We start from the raw sequence: 23,932 nt of genomic DNA, 5'->3' as shown, positions 1-23,932 counted from the left end.
TGTCCTTTTATGAAGTGAGCAGAAAATCTTGCTCAGATGGCAGAATTGTGGTAAGATCTTGGGAGAATCATTGACATGATGGTTATAAGTATTTGGATTATAAGGTTTTGGATCTTGGCTAATGAATTTGGATATTTTCATGAGCTTCAGTGATTGTAGCTTAATGGAATAGATTCAGTCTGGTCCCTTTGGTGAAGGCCAAAGCCCACTTAAAATTGGCACAAGATGGCAAAGTGATTTCTTTATCTCTTGCAAGGGCCCTGCAAGGGATGAAAAAAAACACTGCCCCAAATTCTTGAAGCAAATCGAGAGCTGTGGGAAAAGGCCTAAGCAGAATAGCCTGAAAGTAACATCTAAGGCGCACCCTTGTATTGTATTTGGGGGTTTGTAGTTCTTAAGCACAATAGTCAGACGCAGCTCATAGCCGAGGACTGCACTGGAAACATCAAGATCTCTGAGAATTATGAAGTGAACTCAAAGCTATGGGAGAGATACTGGACAATTCACTCGCCCACAACATCAGCTACCACGGTGACCTAACGAAGACGTGACAGATTTGCACTCTCCAGAAGCTGTGATGTTCATCTGGACTTTTGGATTTTTGAACATTTGACTCATTGTCGCTTGCAGAAATAGCTTTTGGGATCGTTAGCTAAGCTTGGGTGGCTGGTTTGCCAGATTGTTGTTACTAGCAAAAGGTTCTTAACAAATGTATTCTCCTCACTTTGGCACAATTGACCTGCACTCCTACCAAGCACAGCTCACATAAAATCAAATGTGGGTTGCTCAAAGAAAAGAAGGGGGTATTGTGGGAAGCTTTCTCCTGCAGCGAAGCATGAAATGTAAACATCAGACCCTGTGATGAGAAGTGTCCTTGGAGCCTTGAGGCTCCCAGGGGCCTAAGCTGGGAACCATGAGCAACCCACGCACAGCTGTCAGGGGGTGGAATCTGCCGGCCCCTGGGGCAGGCACAGCCCAGGGGGCTGACTCTGGCCAGCCCCCCTGGGTGGGATCCTTAAGGTGTTTACTGTAAGCTAACCTATCTCTGCCTTACACTTAACCTGGAGCCAATCTGTACCTTCCACTTGTACCAATCTTAAGCTAAGTTAGTTGTCTACACCCCCTTTGGGGGCTATAAAGGTCATTGCATCGCCCTAATAAATCGCACTGCTGCGCAGAAGCCACAGAGTCGACTCTCAGTGCCCCGATCTCTCGACGCACCAGTCTCCATCCTCTGACACCAGGGGAAGGCGCAGGGGTGGTTGAGAGCCCCTCCTGGGGACTCAGGTTTCTGGGAGGGGAGTTGTGTTTCTGTATTACATTTAAATTATATATTTCTGTCTATAACTGTATATATACTGTAAATAGCTGCTTGTATATTGTGCTAGCTGTAAATAAATAGCTTCATTTATATTCCCAGAGTCTGGCTGAGTTAGCTGGGGTTCTTTCTAAAGTGGGGGGGGGCGAGTAACAGCCAAAACCACCACACAAGGCCCAATCCAGGAAGTCAAATTCCTAGGATCTCAGTGGGTGGCAGGCGCAATGTCAGTGCCAGAGGATACCTTAGAGAATATTGAAAAGGGCCAAGTACCCCACAACAAAAAGGAGATACAACAATTGTTGGGCACCTTGGGTTACTGGAGAAAGCACATCCCAGGTTTCTCTGTGATCGCATGTCCCCTTTATGATTTGCTTAAGAAGCACAAAGTCTGAGATTGGACTCCACGGCACTCTGAGAGCCTGAGAGTCCTTAAAGATGAACTGAAGGCATATCAGAGATTGGAGCCTCTGCACCCACAAGATGCCTTAAGAGATGAATGGGGCTTTTCAGAGCACGCCTCATATTGTGGAATATTCCAGAGGAGACCCAATGGCCCTAGTAGAGCTCTCTTATTTTCATCAATGGCATTCAAAGAGACCGAGCTGAGGTACTCTGAGTGGGAAAAGAGACTCCTTTCCCTAACTCGAGCTTGTCATGGAGCACAGAAACCTACCCACACTACAGCAAGACATCGTACTGCCAGGGCCCTTTCCTGCTGTTAAGAGCGATCCTCAAAGGATCTCCTCCACCAGAAGGGATTGCCCAGAAGGCTACCATAAGAAATATGCTACGCCTCACCTAGAGGGGATCTCACAGCTCTTGCCACTTAGTTAAAGGCCTACAAAAGTATCCAAGTTGCAACAGCCCATAACCCCTGACACAGCACTGCTAGCCAGCCATATACGCCTTCTCCTATCTAGGTGCCCCCAGAAATGACCACAGACTGCGATAAAGCAGGAGTGGGGTTTACCAGATGCATCCCTCCCAGAGGGTGGGGTCCCAAATGGCGTTACAAAGCCGTGGCCTTGGAGATTGGTAAGGCCAAACTATCACCGAGGAGGGTGATGGCAGTGCACAGGTAGGGGAACTGTGTGCCCTCATGCTAGCAGCAGAGCATGGAGCAGAAACCATCTACACTGATTCCTACTCCACATTCAAAGGCACCACCAAGTGGATTTGCCAGTGGGAGGCAAATCAGTGGAAGGTTTCGAACGTAGAAGTTTAGAGGGCTGCTCACTGGCAGAGGCTATTGGAGATAAGCCGATCCAGACCCCTTAAAGTGGGCTGGGTAAAAGGGCACTCCAAAAAGCAAACCCCGGCTGCAACCTGGAATGATCAGGTAGACTACCTGGCAAAAATAAACATGGTCAATAACGAGAAAGATGACTGGTGGAGATTAGCTGAATTGCTACACATTAAAAGAGGCCATTCAGGAAAGGCAGACCTCTACTCTGAGTGTAGATCTAGAGGATGGCCAATTCCTATAGCCACGTGCAAGGCAATTATGTCTGCCTGCCCACAGTGTAAGATTCGGCTCAAAGCCAATCATCCCAACCTAGCCCCAGCTCAGCACATTAGAAATGACAAGAGACTGTGGAGCACGTGGTAAATTGACTATGTGGGTCTATGCAAACCCTCACATGGAAAGTGATACATACTGGTGGGGGTGGAAGTAGTCTCAGGATTAGTCATGGCTACTGCCACCAGTACTGCCACAGGTGCTCAAACCATCGAGGCCCTGAGGCAATGGTTCAGTTTCTTGCCAATGCTAGAGTACATTCAGAGTGATAACGGATCTCATTTCACAGCATCGTCCGTATAAGACTGGGCTAGGGGTGAGTGGGTTAGATGAGTATTCCATATTCCCTACTACCCCCAGGCTAATGGCATAGTGGAGAGGACAAATGCTCTAATCAAAAGACACACCAACACTTCAAAGGGTAACTGGGATAAACACCTGCCCCATGCAATTTTCACTGTAAATAACAGATAGGGCAACTGTGGCAGCCCAAAGGTCAAAGCGTTTTGTCCTGCTGAGCCAGTGGGAAACATTAACCATCCGCCAGATAAATCCGAACGACACCCTCAGTACTCACTAAAAAAATTACAAGTGGGACAACCAGGAATGGCAAACTTGCCTTCAATCGGAGTTGTGCTCATGACCTTGTCCAAACCAAAGGGGTTATACACATGGGAAGCAACCAATGTGAATGGGAAAACTCACCACATAAGTGTGCGGTGGATTATCCCAGACTTCTGAACTGCTTCCTCATATAACAGTGTGATGGTTTGGGCTCTTACCTGCCCCCCCCCCCACTTTTGGAATTGCCCCAGCTAACTCAGAAGGCCTCCGGGAATATAAATGAAGCTATTTATTTTACAGCAGCAAATATACAAGCAGATATTCACAGTATATACAGTTATATATAGAAATATACAAAGGATAAACAATACAGAAGCACAACTCCCCTCCCAGAAACCTGAGTCCCCAGGAGGGGCTCTCAAACCACCCCAACACCTCCCCTTACCCTCTCAACCATACCCTAAATCCTGAGAAAGGAATAAAGATGCATCCAAGAGGTTAAGAAGGAAGGTTAGTGGCAGTGAGGTTAAGGAGATGTGGCTTGGTCTGAAGCTCAAAAGTAGAGTGAAAGACAAAATGGAGAATGTCATCTAATGTTTTCCTTCTTCTTCCCAGAACTCTCAGCGCGACTGATGAGGGAAGGAGACACAACCATTGTTTTCCTTTTCACTGCCTCTTATCTAGTTCTTTTCAACAAAACATTCCAGCTTGCTTCAAACTAGCACAAACAGGTTTTTCCTTTCCTTGCAAATGTTTGAAATATAAAGGTATTTTGTTATCAGGGGGTGGGTACACAGGAGCTGACCTACCTTAACGTCATTTAGAGTATATTTTTACACATATATTATGTACATTATCTGTATATTCTAATGTTCAAAGGGTTATCTGTATAATGGTTATATTTGTATGATGTATAAATTTTGTCTTATCCCTCGATTTATGGCCCATGAGCCAGGGGGTGGGATATGTGGTGGAGGGTTGTACAGGCCCCAGATGACTATGTTTACAAATCTATTCATGCCCGGACATGTTGTCCCCACAAAGGGTGTTACCCTGCCTAAACTTGGGGTAAACAAGTTAGAGGGGGACAAAGGGACAACAGAAACTGGTGCCTTCTAGTCCTGAGTTGCCTCCTCGAAGGTTGAAGTAAACACGTTGTGTAAGCTCACGCACCTAGGGTGGGGAATCCACCTGAGTCCTCTTCATATTTGGGGGTACCAAACCCGCAGACTTCACCTTATTTGGTATGTTTTGGCCTGTTGCCAAGTCCCTATTGGACAGAACTGTGGCCAAGGACCATCAATCTCAGAATCAAAACTCATAAAAAGGGACAATTCAGTGTCCCTGCTATCTCGCACCTCACTCCTCTATCCTGCCACCCCCTCCTCCAACCCTGTTGCTCCTAGCCACTTCCCAGCTGCTTTCGGGGGACCAAACACCGCTGCATGACTCCAGCCCACGGCACAGCCCAGGGAACTAACCAATGCGTTCCGGGCCAGAGGACTGCTCCAGCCACCATTCCCAGCTTGACTGTGCCAGTGGAAGCTCCAGACAGCGCTCCCCAATAACCCCTGACCTGAACTATTCAAACCTATGATATTTGGGACCATCAAAACTGACTCCAGCCAGAGAGTAACTGAGCAAACTCAATCTAAGCATAAACTTTCAAATTTTACCAGTGGCACTTTCATGCCACAGACTCTCTTCCTAAATCCTTTCAAACCTCTGCTAAATTCCCAGCTCTGGTGTATATAGACATTCTGTAATATTATCTCAGAACTGCATACAAAGAACTTGTGTGGGGTAGCTGTAAATAAGTTTGGGGAAGGGGGAATTCCTTGTGTGTATAATATTAAATTATTTAAACCCTTTTAAATTTGGCCTCATATTTCATTCCCCCAAAACCCAGACAAACCCCTTTGCAACAAGGTGCCATAAGCATCCAACACTGAAAGAATCTACGAGAGAATCTACAGGTACATGAGCATGAACACCAACGTCACCTGGGAGTCCCTGTTCTTGTCTCTCACTGTAAGGAGAGAAACTGTTCTGAGCTTTTGAATCACTTACATCTGAGATAGCCAGAATGAAGTGTGAACTGAACTTGTGATATTCATTAGTGTAACCACTGGTTTAGATTAGATCAGATAGTTCTCAGCAATACTCTGAATGAAGTAGACAGGGGTGGATTGTGATAGTTTGAAGCAGGCTAGAATTTTTTTGTGAGCAGGATTCGATCACAGGCTGTGAAAGAGAAAAATGATGGTGATATCTACTTCACTCATAGGCTTGCTGAGATGTGTAAGAAGAGTATAAACATAGATAAAGAATTTTTGCACTTGGGGTGATGCCTGAGCTCTGGGCATTTCTCTCTCTAACCTCAGCTGCCATCTCTCTCTATTAATTCACTTACTTCCTAACCCCATTAGCTGACTTTCCATTCTTCCTTGGGGCACAAGACAATGTTTGGCATAAAATAGAGGGGTAAGAGAAGGTGGAAGGGCTTCTGGGAGCCCCTCCGGAGGATGCTGGAATCTTCCCGGCTTGAGGGGAAATGATAAATCATCCCAGTCTTTGGGGTAATAGGCTTTCTAACCTATTGTTCTCCTGGCGAGGGGCGATCTCTGCCTCAATGCTGCTGCCTTCTTCTGGATACTATGTCCAGGGATTATCAGCTGGCAGGATTCCAGGAACAGGAGAAGAATGTCCATGCTGACTCTGGCATGATTCCTTCACAGCTAGCAGGCCATGTGTGTGGGCAAACAATCCAGAAGTCTGCTTTCTGGTTCTCTCCAGGCAAAAAGCTGGGAGTCTGAGCTCCGTAGATAAAGCAAGATCAGGATAGCAATATAGCTTGCAGATATGCACAGCTGGTGCTGCTTTAGGAAGCTATCAGCTCCTTATATATATGTGTGTGCAGGTTTGAATGAGATCTGTGCCTAAAGTACACAGTCAGGTTAGCTGCAAATTGAATCAGTGCATGAGGTCTGAGCCTCAGAGAGCATTGGAGCTATGCAATGGCATCCGAGCTTGTGAGTATGAGCAGCTGAGCACTTCAGGTGAAGGTCAGAGCTATAGCTGATCCTTGCAGGTGGGTCAGAGAGCTGAGCTGCACTGAGATGAGCTGAACTGAACAGATCTGAACATGTGGTGCATCTGTGCACCCCTCTTTATGGACTGTGGGCTGAGATTAATGCGCCCTTTGGCCACTAGAGTGACCAATCAGGTTGGCAGTTAGCCAAACCTTACCATAATAGGTAGGAGCCTGTTGCCTGGACTCTCCCAAATATGGAGATCACCTGGGCTTGCCCCAGGGATACATGAGCTGGGTGTGTGTGTGTTACACAACCTGTTTACAACCAGGGCTCCTGTCAGAAAAACATGTCCAGGCATGTATAGGCATAAAGAATCCTCTGTTAGGGCCTACAGGCCCTCCACAACAGAATGATCTCGCTAACGCTACATGCTTGTCTGAAAACCAGGCTGGTGTTATCAGAACAGCCTAAGGCAGGCACTGCTACAGAACCGTGCAGCAGTCAATTCTCTGCTTTTAGCACCAGGCCATGGGTGTGAGGATTTTGAAGATATGTGCTGTGTGAATCTCTCAGGCCATGCTGAGTCTGTACACAAAAGCATACAATGGTTAAAGGAGCACACTAATAAAATCCAGCAAGAAGTTAGTCCCTTAGATGATTGGCTTAGAAATATGTTGGGAGACATTCCATTGTGGCTCTGTGGATGTATTAAGGGAGGCCTGAAAATTCTCTTTTTGATTTCAGTGTTATTTGTAGCTGTGTTATTTACTCTTGTGTTAAACAGGGCCTGTGCATAATTGCAGATCAAGCCTGGGTTGCTCAAAAGGAAAAAGGGGGGATTGTGGAAGCACTTCTTGCTGACAGAGGACATGATTTGATGAATATGAGCAACCTGCGCTGCAAGGAGTTCATCTTGGAGGCAGGAACTAAGGCATTGAAACAAACCCCCACGGCCAGCTGCAAGGGGGCAGGATCTGCTGGCCGCAGGAGGCTGACCCTATAATTATTTTCCTTAAGCCTTAACCTCTTTGTGCCTTATGCATAGCCTTAAACCTATCTGTGCCTTCCACATGTACCAATCTCACAGTAAGTTAGCTGTGCACAGCTCTCCCAAGGTAGCATACAAGAAGCTGTATGACCACAGTAACACAGAGAATGCTCTAACCACACTGGTGCCCGTTGCTACTCTGGCTGCCCTTCCACCCACAGTAACAAGCCCCTGGAGAGGCTGTGTCAGTGATGGTTCTCAGTGGGATCCATTAACAGTCCAGCAAACTTTGCAGTTTGCACCTGATTTCCTGTGAGGTTTCTTTAGCTTCATCTCTGCCTCTGAGGTTCAGGGACTAGACCACAGAGCCATCAGAGGAGTCACTAAATGCCTTGGGTTAGTCCTCTTCTGCTAAGCTGTGCCAGGCTCCTGGGCTGGAGAGAGCTGCCGGCAAGCAGGCAGCAGTGAAAAGAGACAGCTTTGCCCAGGAGCAGCTCCTCTGAACAGTACGGCAGGGCTGAGGGCACTGCCAGGGCATCTCAGGCAGATGAGGAAGGCAGAGAGAGCTTCAAGGTGGCCAGGACCAGGGAGATGAGTGAGAGCTCACTGGAGGAGAAGTCGCTGCAGTCACTGACACAGTGAGTCTGTGGGTGCAGGACACTGCAGCTGTAGTTCCTGCAGGTACCTTCATCTCAGCAGCTGACTTGCAGCTGAAGGCTTCTGGAGTGTGCACACAGAAGGATGACAAATGCCCTTTGGTGTCATTATGTGAGCAGCAGTGAGCAGAGCTGGGTAAGGAGAAGGCATCACAGCAACCCCTCTGCCTTTCATCTTCCTTCCATTGTCTCTGGAGCACTGCAGTGATGTTCCCTGTTTCTCCATCTATCCATGGGACTATTGTTCCCTGGGACTGGAATTTGGGTCACTTTTTCTTCAGACACCAGAGGTCTCTTCATGGCAATTCCGTGTCCCTTCTGCATTTGAAGCCGTTGGATTTGAGCCGATCCATTACATTTGCAACCCAGGGAGGGAGGTTGTGATGAGACTGAGAGAAACCTTCCCTAAGCTGTCACTGTCTTTTCACCTTTGGACAGGTCTCCATGGCCAGAGGCAGGCAATGTCCAACAGCAGCTCCATCACTGAGTTCCTCCTGCTGCCATTCGCAGGCACACAGCAGCTGCAGCTCCTGCACTTCTGCTTCTTCCTGGCCACCTACCTGGCTGCCCTCCTGGGCAACAGCCTCATCATCACCACCATCGCCTGGCACCACCACCTGCACACCCCCATGTACTTCTTCCTCATCAACCTCGCCCTCCTTGATCTGGGTGCCATCACCACCACTGTCCCCAAATCCATGGCCAATTCCCTGTGGAACAACAGGGACATCTCCTATGCAGGTTGTGCTGCTCAGGTCTTCTTTGTAGTATTCTTGATTGACACAGAGTATTTTCTCCTCACCATCATGGCCTACGACCGCTACGTTGCCATCTGCAGACCCCTGCACTATGGCACCCTCCTGGGCAGCAGAGCTTGTGCCCACATGGCAGCAGCTGCCTGGGCCTGTGGCTTTCTCCATGCTCTACTGCACACAGCCAATACATTTTCCCTGCCGCTCTGTCAGGGCAATGCTGTGCACCAGTTCTTCTGTGAGATCCCCCAGATCCTCAAGCTCTCCTGCTCCACAGCCTATCTCAGGGAGGTCTGGGCTATTGTGGTTAGTGTCTGTTTAGCCTTTGTCTGTTTTGTGTTCATTGTGGTGTCCTATGTGCAGATCTTCAGGGCAGTGCTGAGCATGCCCTCTCAGCAGGGACGCCACAAAGCCTTTGCCACCTGCCTCCCTCACCTGACTGTGCTCTCCCTGTTTGTCATCACTGTCATCTTTGCCTACCTGAAACCTCCCTCCATCACCTCCACATCTCTGAATCTGGTGGTGTCAGTTCTGTACTCAGTGGTGCCTCCAACAGTGAACCCTCTCATCTACAGCCTGAGGACCGGAGCTGAAGGCTGCCATGAGCAAACTGCTCCCTGGATGCTTTCAGAAGCAATAAACTCTTAGTCTCCTGCTGCAGGGCAGCTCTGGTGTCACTCAGTGCCAGTCAGCCTGGCTACTTTACTTTTTGTGGGGGAGGGAGGGAATTTTTACTATTTATCTCTTCATCATATACTTTCTAATTCCCTCTCTAATTTCTAGCCTAGAGTTGTGCAAGCAGACTTCTACTCCTTGTGTATTTAACAATAAAAGACCTTCCAGTAGCTTTTTTCCCACTGAGAATCTTCCTCCAAGAGTTTTCTGGAGTTCTAGGGACAGTTCCTGTGTGCACAACTGGAGAACAGCAGCATCCCAGCACAGCAGCAGCTCCAGGTAGCACCAGCACATGTTTTTAACAGGGCAGTTCTCTTTCCACTTCGACCTTCTCCTACTGAGCCCAGTGCTGGGGCCAGGCTTGAGAGCTCTGGAAGCTTGGGACCATCCTGGCTGCATGGCGTCCCATGACCATGGGCACAGACAGGCCCATGGGACCTGCTTCGTGGCTGAGCTGGCCTCCAGAAGAGCCGTTCCACAAAGAAAGGTGATCTCCTCAGGGCAGTGTCTGAAGGCTTAGGTCATCCACCCAAAGTTTCCTCACGGCATGCCCAGCAGATGCAACCCAGGGAACAGCTGAAGTGTGTGGAGTGTGCAGGGAAGGGTCACACACGCAGTGTCCTCCCAGCCAGGACTCCTGCAAGAGACCTGAAGGACCTTCAGGGATGGTTTTGGTTTTGCCTGTGATCACTTGGATACCCTGGAGAAGCTGTCCCAGGGCAATCATCCTGGATAGCCCCTCACCAACCACCATATCTAGCACTGACCTCTCACCCAGCTTGGAGAGCTTCCTGTCCCTCTGTGGCAGCACCCGGAATCAGTAGTTCAGCAGTGCCTGCTTGCACTGTGCAGATCAGATGTAAGCACAAGAGGTGAGGTGCCCTGAGTGACCACGAGCACCATCAGCTATTGCTGGGGTCCCGAGACACTGGAGATTGGCGAAGCCTCCCAGCTTCCAGCAGGGGGCCAACAGGAGGCCTCATGAGAGTGCTGGGGCAAGACATCTGGCTCTGAGCATCCCACAGTGCATAAGGAGTGCACCAGCAACGCTCAGATGTGGACCACCTGCCGAGCCCCTGCCACTTCAGTGTGAGACCTCCAGACCCAATCCCACTGCCCCAGTACGCTTCAATCACCGGCATCCAGGACAGGCACTGTCTGCTCAGGTCACCCTTCTGAATCATGCCCTGAAATGTGAATGTAGCCCTCCGCGAGGTTCTGGCCCTGGGAACGACCAGGCCCTCTTCAAGAAGGACAAGAAGGAGGAAGGGCAATTGCAGGCTGGCTCACCCTCACCACAGTCCCTGGAAGGTGAAGGAACCAACCCTCCTGCCGCCATTTCCAGCCGTTTGCAGCACAAAACGGGATTGAAGAACTCTGTGGGTGTGGAAAAGGGAAGGGTATGCTTTGTTCCTGGATCTTGGCCAGGCCTTTGCCATGGTCTGCCATAGCCTCCTTAGAGCCAGATTGTTGCTAGCAGGACTGAAGAAATGGATGAGGTGGTGGCTAGGGAGGAAGCTGTGGTGGAGGGTTACACAGGCCCAAATGGACGTGTTTACAAGTCTATTCTTGCCCGGACATGTTGTCCCCCCGAAAGGCGTTGCCCTGCCCAAACCTGGGGAAAACAAATTAAGGGGCACAAAGGAGCACAATAAGCCTGGTGCCTTCGAGTCTGGCCTGCCTGTTTGCAAGGTTGAAGTAAACACGTTGTGTAAACTCATGCACCTAGGGTGTGGGTCCACCTGAGCCCTCTCCATATTTGGGGGTACCGGACATGTGGATTTCACCTTATTTGGTATGTTTTGGCCTGCTGCCAGACGCTTATTGGACAAAATTGTGGCCAAGGACCATCAATCTTGGGCTCAAACCTCATAAAAGGGGCAATTCAGTGTTCCTGCCACCCTCCTCCACCGCTGCTCCTAGCCTCTTTGCCACTTTTGGGGCCACCACTGCCACTGCATGTTACGACCCACAGCACTTCTCAGCAGTCCGGGGAAATCGACCAAGGCGCTTCCAGCCAGCTGCCGCTCCAGCCGCTGTTCCGAGCTTGACGGTGCCCATGGAGGTCTCCAGACAGCGCCCCCCAATAATCCTGAACTGACCCACGAGGTCAACAACATGTGGCTTTTGCCACACCAAATGTTTGGGATCACTGAAACTGTGAATCCAGCCAGTGAGCAACTGAGTGATCTCAACTCGGGCAGCATAGCTCTCAGTAACTTTTACCAGTGGCACTTTCATGCCCACAGACTCCTCTCTATGTAAACCTTCCAAACTCCTGCCTAAACTTTTGCTTTTTGCTGTAAATAGACATTCTGTAATATAATTTCACAACCCACATTCAAAGAAACTTGTGTGGGGTAACTGTAGACAAGTTTGGGGAAGGGGAGAATTCCTTGTGTATAAAATATTAAATTATTTAAACCTTTTTAAATTCAGGCTCATATTTCTTCCCCCAAAACACATATGAACCCCTTCACAACACTGGGGAAGCAACCTTGGGAGGGGACAGGTCTGGCTGTGCCTGATATGGTGAGGCTTGGCAGAGTGCCATTCCCATTGGCTAATGGATGTCCAGTCCCCCACTAGTGGCTGGCTGGATATTGATCAAAGGGATGAGCAGGCAGCACGAGGCTGCTGCTGCCTCATTCTGCATCCTGAATTTGCCTGCACAGCTGAACAGGAGCAGGCTGCAAATGCCTGCAGGCAGTCACCTTGCAGAGCCCCCAGCGTGGCACTGTGCTGAGACCCTGCACACCTCAAGGCATCCTGCCTGCCCCTGAAAGTCTTCCTGCCAAGGCTGCAAGTCCTGGAGATACACAGATCATCCAGAGGAGCCGGGGACAAGGTCAGAGCTTGTCAGCCTCCTGCCCAGAAGCCTGGGAGAAACCCGGTCTCAGCAGCCAATCAGACAGAGCTCCACCTGCTCTGGGTACTGCCTGATTTATAATGTTGTGAGTGAATACTTCAAAGCCTCTTCCAGTACAATATTGTGTTTGCCACTGTAAGAAAGAAGTGCTCAGGTTTTGCCTATGCCCTGCCTGTACACATTTCCCACCTGTGTGTTGTTTTGAGCCTGAGAATAAGTTTCTGGTGAGTTTTAATGTTAATGATCAATTTTCATAGTTATTAATCATCACCTGGATAGCAAAATTAATGCAGATTATCAATTTTGCATAATCCTTCACAGCTGCACACCTTGAGCTGCTTCCAGTGCAGCTGTGGCCTCCTCCCAGCACACACTGGATATTCTTGTCTGCTGCCTCTGCCCCCTGGGTCCCATCCCAGTACAAAATGCATCCCATGGCTCCCTCTCAGGACTAACTGCAGTACAAACTGGACACTCTCTTGCCCTGCCAGTACAGTCTGGATCCTGTCCCAGTCCAAACAGGGACCCTTTAACCCCTCCAAGTACACCTTAAGGCTTGTCCCAACAGAACTGAATCCCCTGATCCAGCAAAGGGCTGGGCAGGGCACTGTGACATCCCTTGTGGCTGCCAATCTGAGAGGCAGCAGCAGGGAGGGGCCTTGGGTGGTTGGTTTGGAGCTGGAGGTTCTGCTACTGTGCTGTCCCTAGGCAAAAGGCACCGCAGGCCTCTGGCAGGGACCCATTGCCAATGCCCCTGGGGTGGAGCAAAGCATGCAGACAGTGAAGAAGGCCAAGTGCAGATGAGCTGTGGCAGCAGGAGGTGTGGCCATCCAGGCACAGGGGTTGTCTTCCCCTGCACTCAGCACTCCAGTGGCCACATCTGCATTTGTGATATCAGCTGTGTGGTTCCCTTGGTCTGGAGGCAGGAGGAGGAGCTGGAGAGGTTCCAGAGAAGATCTGCCAGGATGGACTTTGGAGACTCTCTATGGAAGCTGCAGGCTCAGGGAGTGCTGTGCTGCTGCCCAAGGCTGCTTTGAGCTGCTGGAGCTTTGCTTGGCTGTGCAGCTTGGAAGGTTCAGATGGGGCTGAGGACAGAGAAATGTCACTCAAAGGAGAGAGCTGTGGTGCAAGAGGGGAGCCAGGAGTGTGGGCAGCCCATGCCTGGCTGTGTGCCAAGGCAACTCCAGCAAGGGTGGAGAGCCCTGAGGGAAGGAGTGGAACTGTCAGGGTGAGAGCTGGCTGGGGAAGCAAGATGGGAGCCTGAAGGGCAAGAGGTGCGGGCATGGGACAGTGTAGCACAGCCTACAGCAGGCATGGCCAAGGGCTGTGGCCAGGCTGAAAGGCCCAAGAGGATTGAGGCCTTTGTCCCCTCAGCTCTGGCAGTAGCTTCTGCCAGCATGGCAGTGTGGTGGAGGGGCAGCAGCCCCAAAACTGAGGCCTCTCTATGACCCTACATGCCTGGACATGTTTTTCTGCCAGGACCCACGAGGCAGTAAACAGGTCGTGTAACACACACACGCCCAGCCCCTGGGGCGTACACAGCAATCCACGCACACCTGATAGGGGATGGAATCTGCCAGCCCCTGGGGTGTACACAGCTCCAGGGGGCTGACCCTGCCAGCCCCCTGAGGTGGAACCACGGGCTGTTTTCATAAGGGTAACCTATCTGCACCCTGCATGTGGCTTGGGGCCAATCCATACTGTCCACTTCTGCCAGCCCCAGGCTGGCTGGGTACACCTCCTCTAAGACACTGCATTACCCTAATAAAATTGTACAGATGCACAGAAGCTATAGAGTCGACTCGTCAATGCCCCGATCTGCCTCACGCCAGCCTCCAGACCCCAACAATTGGCACCTGAATACACTGATTGAACCACCGTATTGCTGCGGCCAGGCACTGAGGCCTGCATTCTGGACTACCGGCAGCCCTCTAGGCCACAACCCATGGAGCCCTAAGCCTGGCCCTTGAATCGCTGGGGCCCCGAGGAGGGGCTGAAACATCGCTTCACCTCCACGCGTAAGGAGCTGGCAGAAACGTAAGAGATCGGACGCTACCATACCCCCTGGTGGGGAACCTTGTTCTTATTCCCTTTTTTTCTCTTCTCTCTCAGGCAACCAGATAATAACCACAAGGGATAGTTGCTGTGAAGATGGGCACGACCATACAGATGGGCGCCTTACAGGGGTAGCAAGTGCTGTAGAGACAGGGGCACCCTGGAAGCAGCAGTTGTTGTGACGACGGGTGCGACCATAGAGATGGGTGACTTCTGGGAGTTGTAATTGCTGTAGAGACGGGGCCTTCCAGAAGCAGCTGCTGCCGCAAAGCAGCAGCACCCCTCCCCCCCCGCTCTCACTTACGGAATCTTGCCGCTAAAAGGTGCACCCCCCACCTCCCCCTTCACTCTCGGTGGAATGGCGACAACGCATCACTGGGAACCACCCCCTTCCCCCGCCTCTGCCCGGTGGCAGCAAGCTGCAAAAGTTTCTCAGCCTGTAAAAAATTTTTAGGACTGCTGTGCAAAGCAGCTGCTTCCAGCTGCCACTGCCATGTCAAATCTGCCAGCCACTACGGTGCTCTCCTTCTGCGTTCGATCATCTGCATGGCAGCCCCCCCCCAACACCGCATCCCTGCCAAAGAAAGAATGAAAAGCACAGAGAAAAGCAGGAATGGCAGGAGCGCCCATGCCAGAGAACTCTGAAACACCCCCCCCCCTCGCTTCCCAAGTCTCACCGCCGGCAGAAAACACCCCTCCACAGCTGCAGAGCCCAGCGGAGCCCACACCCTCCACCTCACCAGTCGTATCCACAAGAAAACACCAAAGAGACAAACAGACAAACAGAAAGACTCTGGGGGATGGGGCTTGAAGACTGGCTTGAGCGGCGAGTCCTCTGGCAGTGTGAGCCACCCTTCCCCCCCACCCCCCCCCACCCGGCGGCGGAATCCAGCAGAGTCCCCTTCCCGTCCCGGCTTGGAAAGTTCGAAAATGGTGGCAGCTTCGCAGGTCATGGGACACACCCCTCTCTCCCTCCTCTTCCCCCCTGCCCCCCTCCTCTTCCCCCTCCCCCTTCCCCCACCTCTGCCCGGTGCGGCTCATGAGACCCCCACCCCCCCCTCCTCCCCCGCCTCTCTCCCCGGGTCAGCAGTCAAGCAGTTTGCTTCTTAAGTGACAGACTCACATTTTCGTATCTCGCTACCTGTGACTATTGTGTCAATTAATTGTATCAGAATTTTAGGAAATCTTCTTCTCCCCTCTGTTCTGATTCTGACTTTGCTGTGGTACCACACTTCTTGATTTTCTTTGCTTTTTCTCCTATTTTCCTTCGTTTCCTAGACCTTTAAGCTGCTAAAATAATATAGTTAAGGCTAAGAGTTTGTAAAATTACAATTACAGGATTTTTCTGACATAGGGATATCATGGGACGTTCTGGTTTTGGGTTTTTTTTTCTGTATATCTGGGTAATACTGGAATAAAAAAAGAAAGAGGGGGAAAAAGGGGGTAGAAAGACAAGGGAACAGGTATAAAGAAATTCTGCAGACAAGATCAATGGGTTTGTTAGCCTAGGCACTCAATATGTTTGTGTTTGTTTCTGTATCTGTTTGTGTTTGATCACTGGCCCTTTGTCTCTGTATTTGTTTGTGTTTGATCCCTTATCTTCACAGGCCTTAAGATGGTGGACCAGCTTGAGTATGATTAGCCTGTCTTTTCTTAAAAAGTGAGCAGGAAATCTTGCTCAGATGGCGGAATTGTGCAAGATCTTGAAATCAATACTGAAGTTCGATGACTATGTGTGAGGGGTGGATGATAGGTTCTGATCATGGTTAACAAATTTGGGTATTTTCATGAGTTTTCAGTGATTGTGGTTTAATGGAATAGATTCAGTTTAGCATCCCTTTGTAAAGGCCAAATCCCACTCAAATTGGCACAAGATGGCAATGTGACTTTTGTCTCTTGCAAGGGCCCTGCAAGGGATAAAAAACACTGCCCCTAAATTCTAAAAGCAATGAAGAACTGTGGGAAAAAGCGTAATTAGATTACCCTGAAAGCAACATCTAAGGCATATTCTTTGTACTGTATTTAGAGGTTTGTAGTTCTAAAGCACAATGGACAGACGCAACTCACAGCTAAGAAATTGTCATTAAGAACATCAAGATCTCTGAAAACTGTGAAGTGATCCAGAACTATGGGAGTCTGAGGAGAAATATTGGACAGCTGACTCATCTACAACATCAGCTGCCACACTGAACCATCAAAGACGATGGATTTACAACTCTCCAGTAGCTGTAATATTCGTCTGGACTTTTGGGTTTTTGAATACATTTGACTTACTGTCGCTTGCAGATATAGCTTTTGGGATTGTTAGCAGAGCTTGGGTGATCAGTTTGCCAGACTATTGCCCACTAGCAAAAAGGCTCTTCACAGATGCATTCTCTTAACTTCAGCATTATTGATTTGCACTTGTATCATTCATGCCTGTATCAAACACGCCTATATAAGATCTGACGTGGTTGCTCAAAGAAAAAGAAGGGAGTATTGTGGGCGAATTTCTCCCTGCAACAGGGCATGAGCTGTAAACATGAGAACTGTGAGGGAGATGTCCTTGGAGTCCAGCCAGCTCCAAGGAAGCTAGGCTGTTAGGCTGAGCAACCCACGCACACCTGATAGGGGATGGCATCTGCCCAGCCCCTGGGGTGTACACAGCTCCTGGGGGCTGATCCTGCCAAGCCCCCTGAGGTGGAAACCACGGGCTGTTTTCATAAGGGTAACCTATCTGCACCCTGCATGTGGCTTGGGGCCCAATCCATACTGTCCACTTCTGCCAGCCCCAGGCTGGCTGGGTACACCTCCTCTGAGCACTATATAAGACACTGCATTACCCTAATAAATTGTACTGATGCACAGAAGCTATAGAGTCGACTCTATCAGTGCCCCGATCCGCTTCTTGCCAGTCTCCAGACCCCCAACAAGACTCTTCAGAAGTTCGGAGCATTCGAGCACTCAGACTCAGCTCTGATCCACTGCAGCAACCGCTGCCCTGACCTGCTTGCATGGCCTGGACACAGGATCAGGCCTTACTCACTTGCAAGCATTACTGAGGCTCAGACCTCTTGCATTGATCTCAAGGTGCAGTTAAGCTGTCTGCGAACCCATCGAGAGGCAGAGCGCCTGCACGCCTGCACTTCATACAAATATGGGGAGCCGAGAGCCCCCCTTCCTAAGCCTAAGTCTAGAGCAGCCGTACATACTGGCTTGCCTACCTTGCATTTATCTACAGAGCTCAAGTCTCCCCTGCAGCCTGGCATAGACCCTGCTTGCCAGTTGTTCTGTAAGTCTGAAAGATCCAGAGCCAGCAGACCCTCATCTGTCTGCAAACCTACAAAACAGCCTGCTAGCCTGTGAGACTGTGTTAGAATCTGCACAGACAGATCCTTCTCCCGCACCGGGGAAAATCCGCCAGCTGATCATCCCTGGACACAGCAGCAGAGAAGCAACAGCTCCAAGGCAGAGACAACTTGTCATGGAAGAGAGCAGAGCCCCCTTGCAAAGGTCTCAATTGCACATTAAGTTGTGGCTCACACGGTACCAGCCATCGAAAACCAAAACAATATTTTCTATCTGCTTGCATGAGCCAAACAGCCTTGGGAAGATTTCTTCCCCAGGGGGGCAGAGACATAAACATTGGCTCTGTTTTGAGCCAAAGGTCTTGGTTCCCATAGCTCGCTGACCACCTGTTGGGGGCTGACCCCTGGGTGGTCCTGTAGGTTGTTTATGGTAAGAATTGTCCAATTGTATGAATTGATTATAACTTTGTACCAACCTGTAAAATTAACATAAAATCGCCTGAGCACATCTCTTTTGAACACTATAAAATGCTGTATTTGCCTTAATTGAGCACCCTCACTTTCTCCTCACTCTTAGAACTCTGCACCTCGATCTTAACCCTGCTCTTCTTCTGAATGATACCATGCCTGCACAAACATCGCAGCAATAGAAGAAGCTACAAGCCAGCTCGGCATGAACAGGGCAGCGCCCGGTTCCCCGTCAGCTTCACGAGCCGACTCCAACTCAATCGGACCTGCGGAAGCTCAAATAGCACACCGCAATTCGTAATGCTTTAAAACCCTCTTCAGAACTGCAATTTTGGACAGTCAGTAACTGATAACTTTTTATTTAAAGACTGAATAATTTTTTTTCACTACTCAGAACTTTTCTTTAAAATGACGGACTCTCTTTATTTAGCTATTCTGTATTTTAATTCTCAACCACGAACCAAGAACTCACTCAGGGGTAGCTATAAATAAGTATGGGGAAGGGGATTTCTAGCATTTTAGTAATAAATCACTTTAAAACTTTTTCAAATTGGCCTCACATGTTATTCCCCAAACTTCCCCTAAACTCAGTACCATGACACCACTTCACCCAGGAGAGAAGGTTAGACAAAATCCTATTTAACTCAGAGACTGGGAACCTTATCAATTCCCCTGCAAGCCGGGACAGACTCCAGCCTTCACAAGACCCAATAACTGGGCACATGCTGTGACACGTTCCAGGAGGGTGATTAATGTTAATACTTGAGAGCAACACATTTAAGCAAGCTTTAATTACTTCATAAGATAAGTTATCTCTATCTTAAGAGCAGACAGTTTCAGCCCTTGCTGGGCAGACAGTATAGTTGTTAAGAGGCATTAAGCTCAGGGAATCTTTCTCTCTGTCTATAGTTGTTGATAATTTGGTATTTCCATTTAATAATCAATCCCTGTATAATATATCAGCTGTTTGGCATAAACTTACAAACAGACCTGATTTCATCAGTGGTTGGGGGTGGTGCAAATTTGTAAATATTAATTTTAATAATAATTTTATAAAAAATTAACTTTGCCTCAAATTAATTTCTCACCCTACCCCATGACCGGGGAGGAATAAGAGAAAACCCCTCCCCCGACAGGCAGCCGAGAAGGAACTTTGTTGGGAAACATCTCGGTGGAGCACTAAGGGAAAATGACTCTTTGTTCACCACTATAGCTTAGATGGTTAAATCCACTTTATTTCCATGATGCAGTGACTTATCACAGTATCACAGTATTTTTAGGATTGGAAGAGACCTCACAGATCATCAAGTCCAACCCTATACCACAGAGCTCAAGGCTAGACCATGGCACCAAGTGCCACGTCCAATCTTGCCTTGAACAGCCCCAGGGACGGCGACTCCACCACCTCCCCAGGCAGCCCATTCCAGTGTCCAATGACTCTCTCAGGGAAGAACTTTCTCCTCACCTCGAGCCGAAATTTCCCCTGGCGCAGCCTGAGGCTGTGTCCTCTCGTTCTGGTGCTGACCACCTGAGAGAAGAGAGCAACCTCCTCCTGGCCACAACCACCCCTCAGTTAGTTGTAGACAGCAATAAGGTCTCCCCTGAGCCTCCTCTTCTCCAGGCTAAACAATCCCAGCTCCCTCAGCCTCTCCTCGTAGGGCTTGTGCTCAAGGCCTCTCACCAGCCTTGTCGCCCTTCTCTGGACACACTCAAGCATTTCGATGTCCCTCCTAAACTGGGGGGCCCAGAACTGAACACAGTACTCAAGGTGTGGTCTAACCAGTGCAGAGTACAGGGGCAGAATGACTTCCCTGCTCCTGCTGACCACACCATTCCTGATGCAGGCCAGGATGCCACTGGCTCTCTTGGCCACCTGGGCACACTGCTGGCTCATGTTCAGGCGGGTATCAATCAGCACCCCCAGATCCCTCTCTGTTTGGCTGCTCTCCAGCCACTCCAACCCCAGCCTGTATCTCTGCATGGGGTTGTTGTGGCCAAAGTGCAGCACCCTGCACTTGGAGCTATTGAACGCCATCCTATTGGACTCTGCCCATCTGTCCAGGCAGTCAAGGTCCCACTGCAGAGCCCTTCTGCCCTCCAACCCAGTCACATCTGCCCCTAGCTTAGTGTCATCTGCAAACTTGCTGATGACTGACTCGATGCCCTCATCCAAGTCATCTATGAAGATGTTAAAGAGGATGGGGCCCAGCACTGATCCCTGAGGGACACCACTAGTGACAGCTGCCAGCTCGATGTGGCCACCATTCACCACCACTCTCTGTGTCTGGCCCCTCCAGCCAGTTCCTAACCCAGCACAGAGTGTTGCATCCCAAACGTGGGCTGACAGCTTAGCCAGCAGTTTGCTGTGGGGGACAGTGTCAAAGGTCCTTGCTGAAGTCCAGATAGAGCACATCACAGGCCTCCCCACATTCCACCAAGCGGGTCACCTGATCATAGAAGGAGATCAGGTTGGAGAGGCAGGATCTGCCCTTCTTAAACCATGCTGGCTGGACCTGAGCTCTTTGCATCCCTCAGGTGCGCTCTTATCACCCCCAAGATAACCTGATCCATCAGTTTCCCTGCACTGAGGTCAGGCTGACAGGTCTTTAGTTCCCAGGTTCCTCATCCGACCCTTCTTGTGGATGGGGGTCACCGTTGCAGTTTCCAGCCTCCTGGGACCTCTCCGGTGAGCCAGGACTGATGGAAAATGATGGAGAGCAGCTTGGCCAGCTCAGCTGCCAGCTCTCTCAGCACCCTGGGATGGATCCCATCTGGTCCCATGGACTTGTGGGTGTCCAGATGGCTCAGCAGGTCCTGAACTAATTCTTCATGAATTTCCAAGGGAACACACCGCTCCCTGACCCCATCCCCCAGTTCAAGAGGCCACTTGCCTCCTCCTCCCTCCTTACTGTTGAAAACTGAGGCGAAGAAGGCATTCAGGACCTCAGCCTTTTCTTCATCATCAGTTATAGTGTTCCCCTCCTGGTCCAGTAAGCAGTGGAGGCTCTTCTTGCCCTTTCTTTTAGCATTGATAAATTTATAAAAGTGCTTTTTGTTATCTTTCACAGAAGTGGCAGCCTAAGTTCTAGCTGGGCCTTAGCCTCTCTAATTCTTCTCCTGCATAGTCTGGCTATCTCCTTAAACACGTCAGGAGAAGCCTTCCCCTCCTTCCAAAGGTGATACACCCTCTTTTTTCCCCCCAATTCCTTCAGGAGCTGTTTATTCATCCAGGCTGGTCGCCTTCCCTGCCGGCTCATCTTTGGGCACATGGGAACTGCCAGCTCCTGTGCCTTCAAGAGCTCCTGTTTAAAGTAGGTCCAACCATCCTGGACCCCTTTGTTTTTAAGGACTGCTGCCCAGGGGACTTTGGAAATAAGTTTCTTAAGCAAATTTAAGTTTGCCCTCCGAAAGTCCAAGGTGTGGGTTTTTTTGTAGTGCCTCCCTACCTCCCTGCAAATTGAAAACTCCACTATCTCGTGATCACTACACCCCAGGCAGCCTCCCACTGTCACATCACCTACCAGCCCTTCTCTGTTGGAGAGCAGCAGGTCAAGCTGAGCTTGACCCCTAGTAGGCTCACTTAACAGCTGGGTCATGAAGCTGTCCTCCATGCACTCTAGAAATCTCCTGGACTGTCTCCTCTCTGCTGAATTAAGTTCCCAGCAGACATCTGGCAGGTTAAAGTCACTCACAAGGACAAGATCTGATCTTGAGACAGCCTCCAACTGTTTGTAAAATATCTCATCTGTTTCCTCATCCTGGTTAGGTGGTCTATAACAGACTCCAACCAGGATGGCAGATTTATTAGTCCTCCCTCTGATTTTAACCCACAAGCTCTCAACCCCTTCGTCTCTCACCTCGAGCTCAGTGGCAAGGAGTGACTCCCTAACATACAGGGCCACCCCTCCTCCTCTTCTCCCTTGCCTATCTCTCCTGAAGAGGTTATATCCCCCCAGTATAGCACTCCAACCATGCCTGTCATCCCACTAAGTGTCTGAAATGGCAACTATATCATAGTCACCCTGGTGGACCAGGACTTGCAGTTCCTCCTGCTTGTTACCCAAACTGTGTGCATTGGTATAGATGCACTTCATCTGGGCTCTCGATTCCCCAATTGTCCCTAGTTTCCTCCCCACTCTCTCCTTCTCAGAGAGAGTAATTGCCTCACCCACCCCCTTCAGACCTAGTTTAAAGCCTGCCTAATGAGCCCTGCCAACTCCAATGCCAGGACTCTCGTGACCCTCTTAGATAACTGAACCCCATCATGATCAAGCAGGTCTGGCTCAGTAAAAGTTCCCCCAAGGTCGAAGAACCCAAAGTGCCTCCTCTCACACCATCCCTTGAGCCAGCTGTTGATGTCATAGGTTCTGCTGTTCCTCTCTGTGAACTCTCTTGCCACAGGGGGGACTGAGCAGAACACCACATGTGCTCCTGCCCCATCTATCTATTTCCTCGGGGCCTTGAATTCCTTTTTAATTGCCCTGGTTCCCTTCTTCTCGATTTCATCCCTGCCAGCCTGTATTACCAGTAAGGGGTAATAATCAGAGGGCCGGATTAGGTTTGGGAGTCTCCTGGCGATGTCCCTAACCCGGGCACCAGGAAGGGAGCAGACCTCCCTGTGAGATGGGTCGGGACGACAGATGGCTCCCTCTGTCCCCTCAAAACTGAGTCCCCAACGACTAAGACTCTTCTCTTTTTCTTGTTTTTTGCGAAGCTAGTAACCACAGTTGGTGGGGACTGCTCCACCCTAGGCATCCTGGCTGGATGCTCCTCAGCCCTCCCATCCTCCCTGCTCTCTTCATGAAGCGCCTCATACTTGTTGTGCAAGGGCAGTGGAAGAGGAGGAGAGGGCAGGGGTGGACTTCTCTTACTGCCTTTGACAGGGATTTGTATCCATCCCTCCCTGTTTCCAGGGGCAGTTCCCTTATCAGGGGCGATCTGCAGAGCCTGCTCCCACAGATCCAGCTCCCTTTCATTTTTCCTTAGTGACCTGAGCCTGGATACTTCATCCTTCAGCTCAGCCACCTCATCTTTCAATTCTGCAACCAAAGTGAGCAGAAAGTTCACCTGCTCACACCTGGCGCAATTGTTCTGCCCTTCCCCTTCTGTAGCAAGTGAGTGGCTCCAGCACTCCCTGCATCCAGTAGCCTGGACTCCTGTGTGTTCCAGGGTTGAGTCTGTCTGCGTGCACATTCTTTTCCTGCCCTTTGTAGTGCGAGTGACAGGCATAGTGCACAGTGATACTGACAGTTAGAGACAGAAGGAAAAAAAAAAAAGCTCCCAGCCGCAGGCAGGCTGTGGCTCAGCACCCAAAATGGTGGCGCACGCAGCACGTGGCAGGGTTTTAAATCTCCCGTGGCTGACGTCACGAGCCCCTGTCACAGCCTCGCTCTCTCTCGCAAGACAACAGCCTGCCGACCCCCCCTGCTTGCCTTAACGTCTCTCTCAGAACCACAGAGAGCAGCAGAACGGAGCAGAAAAACCAATCCAGCAGCAGTCCCCACAGCGGTTTCACTCTCTCGGCTCAGCAGCCAAAATGGCTTATATACACTTCAAGCAAGAGGCGTGCTCCACTGAGATTGATTACAGTCAGAGGGTCCAGAGTTACATGTAAGGTGTGCATAGGTTAACTTATCACAACATTCTAAGGGTCAGCCTCCATCACCACCCACTCCAGCCCCTTTGGTTATCTAGTCTCTGCCCACTGCAGCTGTGTGTGGGGTGCTCAACTGTTTACAGCTCG

At 50.0% G+C, this 23,932-nt stretch overlaps 2 protein-coding genes across 2 annotated transcripts in view; one reads left to right on the top strand and one right to left on the bottom strand.

The window, feature by feature from the left end:
* LOC135174134 (gastrula zinc finger protein XlCGF17.1-like) overlaps positions 1-23,932 on the bottom strand; it is an 872,006-nt gene that overhangs the window by 749,217 nt on the left and 98,857 nt on the right. The gene's annotated exons all lie outside the window — the stretch shown is intronic.
* LOC135174106 (olfactory receptor 14A16-like) lies at positions 8,545-9,483 on the top strand. The gene has a single exon (XM_064141353.1). The coding sequence runs from the start codon at positions 8,545-8,547 to the stop codon at positions 9,481-9,483; it is 939 nt and encodes a 312-aa protein (XP_063997423.1).

This window comes from Pogoniulus pusillus, unplaced genomic scaffold (genome assembly GCF_015220805.1).
Source record: "Pogoniulus pusillus isolate bPogPus1 unplaced genomic scaffold, bPogPus1.pri scaffold_47_arrow_ctg1, whole genome shotgun sequence".
NCBI lineage: Eukaryota > Metazoa > Chordata > Aves > Piciformes > Lybiidae > Pogoniulus > Pogoniulus pusillus.
The sequence above is the reverse complement of the archived record's forward strand: the minus strand, read 5'-3'. Positions and strand labels throughout refer to the sequence as shown.

Bases quoted from the DNA above. Each gene is read 5' to 3' on its own strand.
- LOC135174106 (XM_064141353.1), top strand. From the start codon at position 8,545: ATGTCCAACAGCAGCTCCATCACTGAGTTCCTCCTGCTGCCATTCGCA.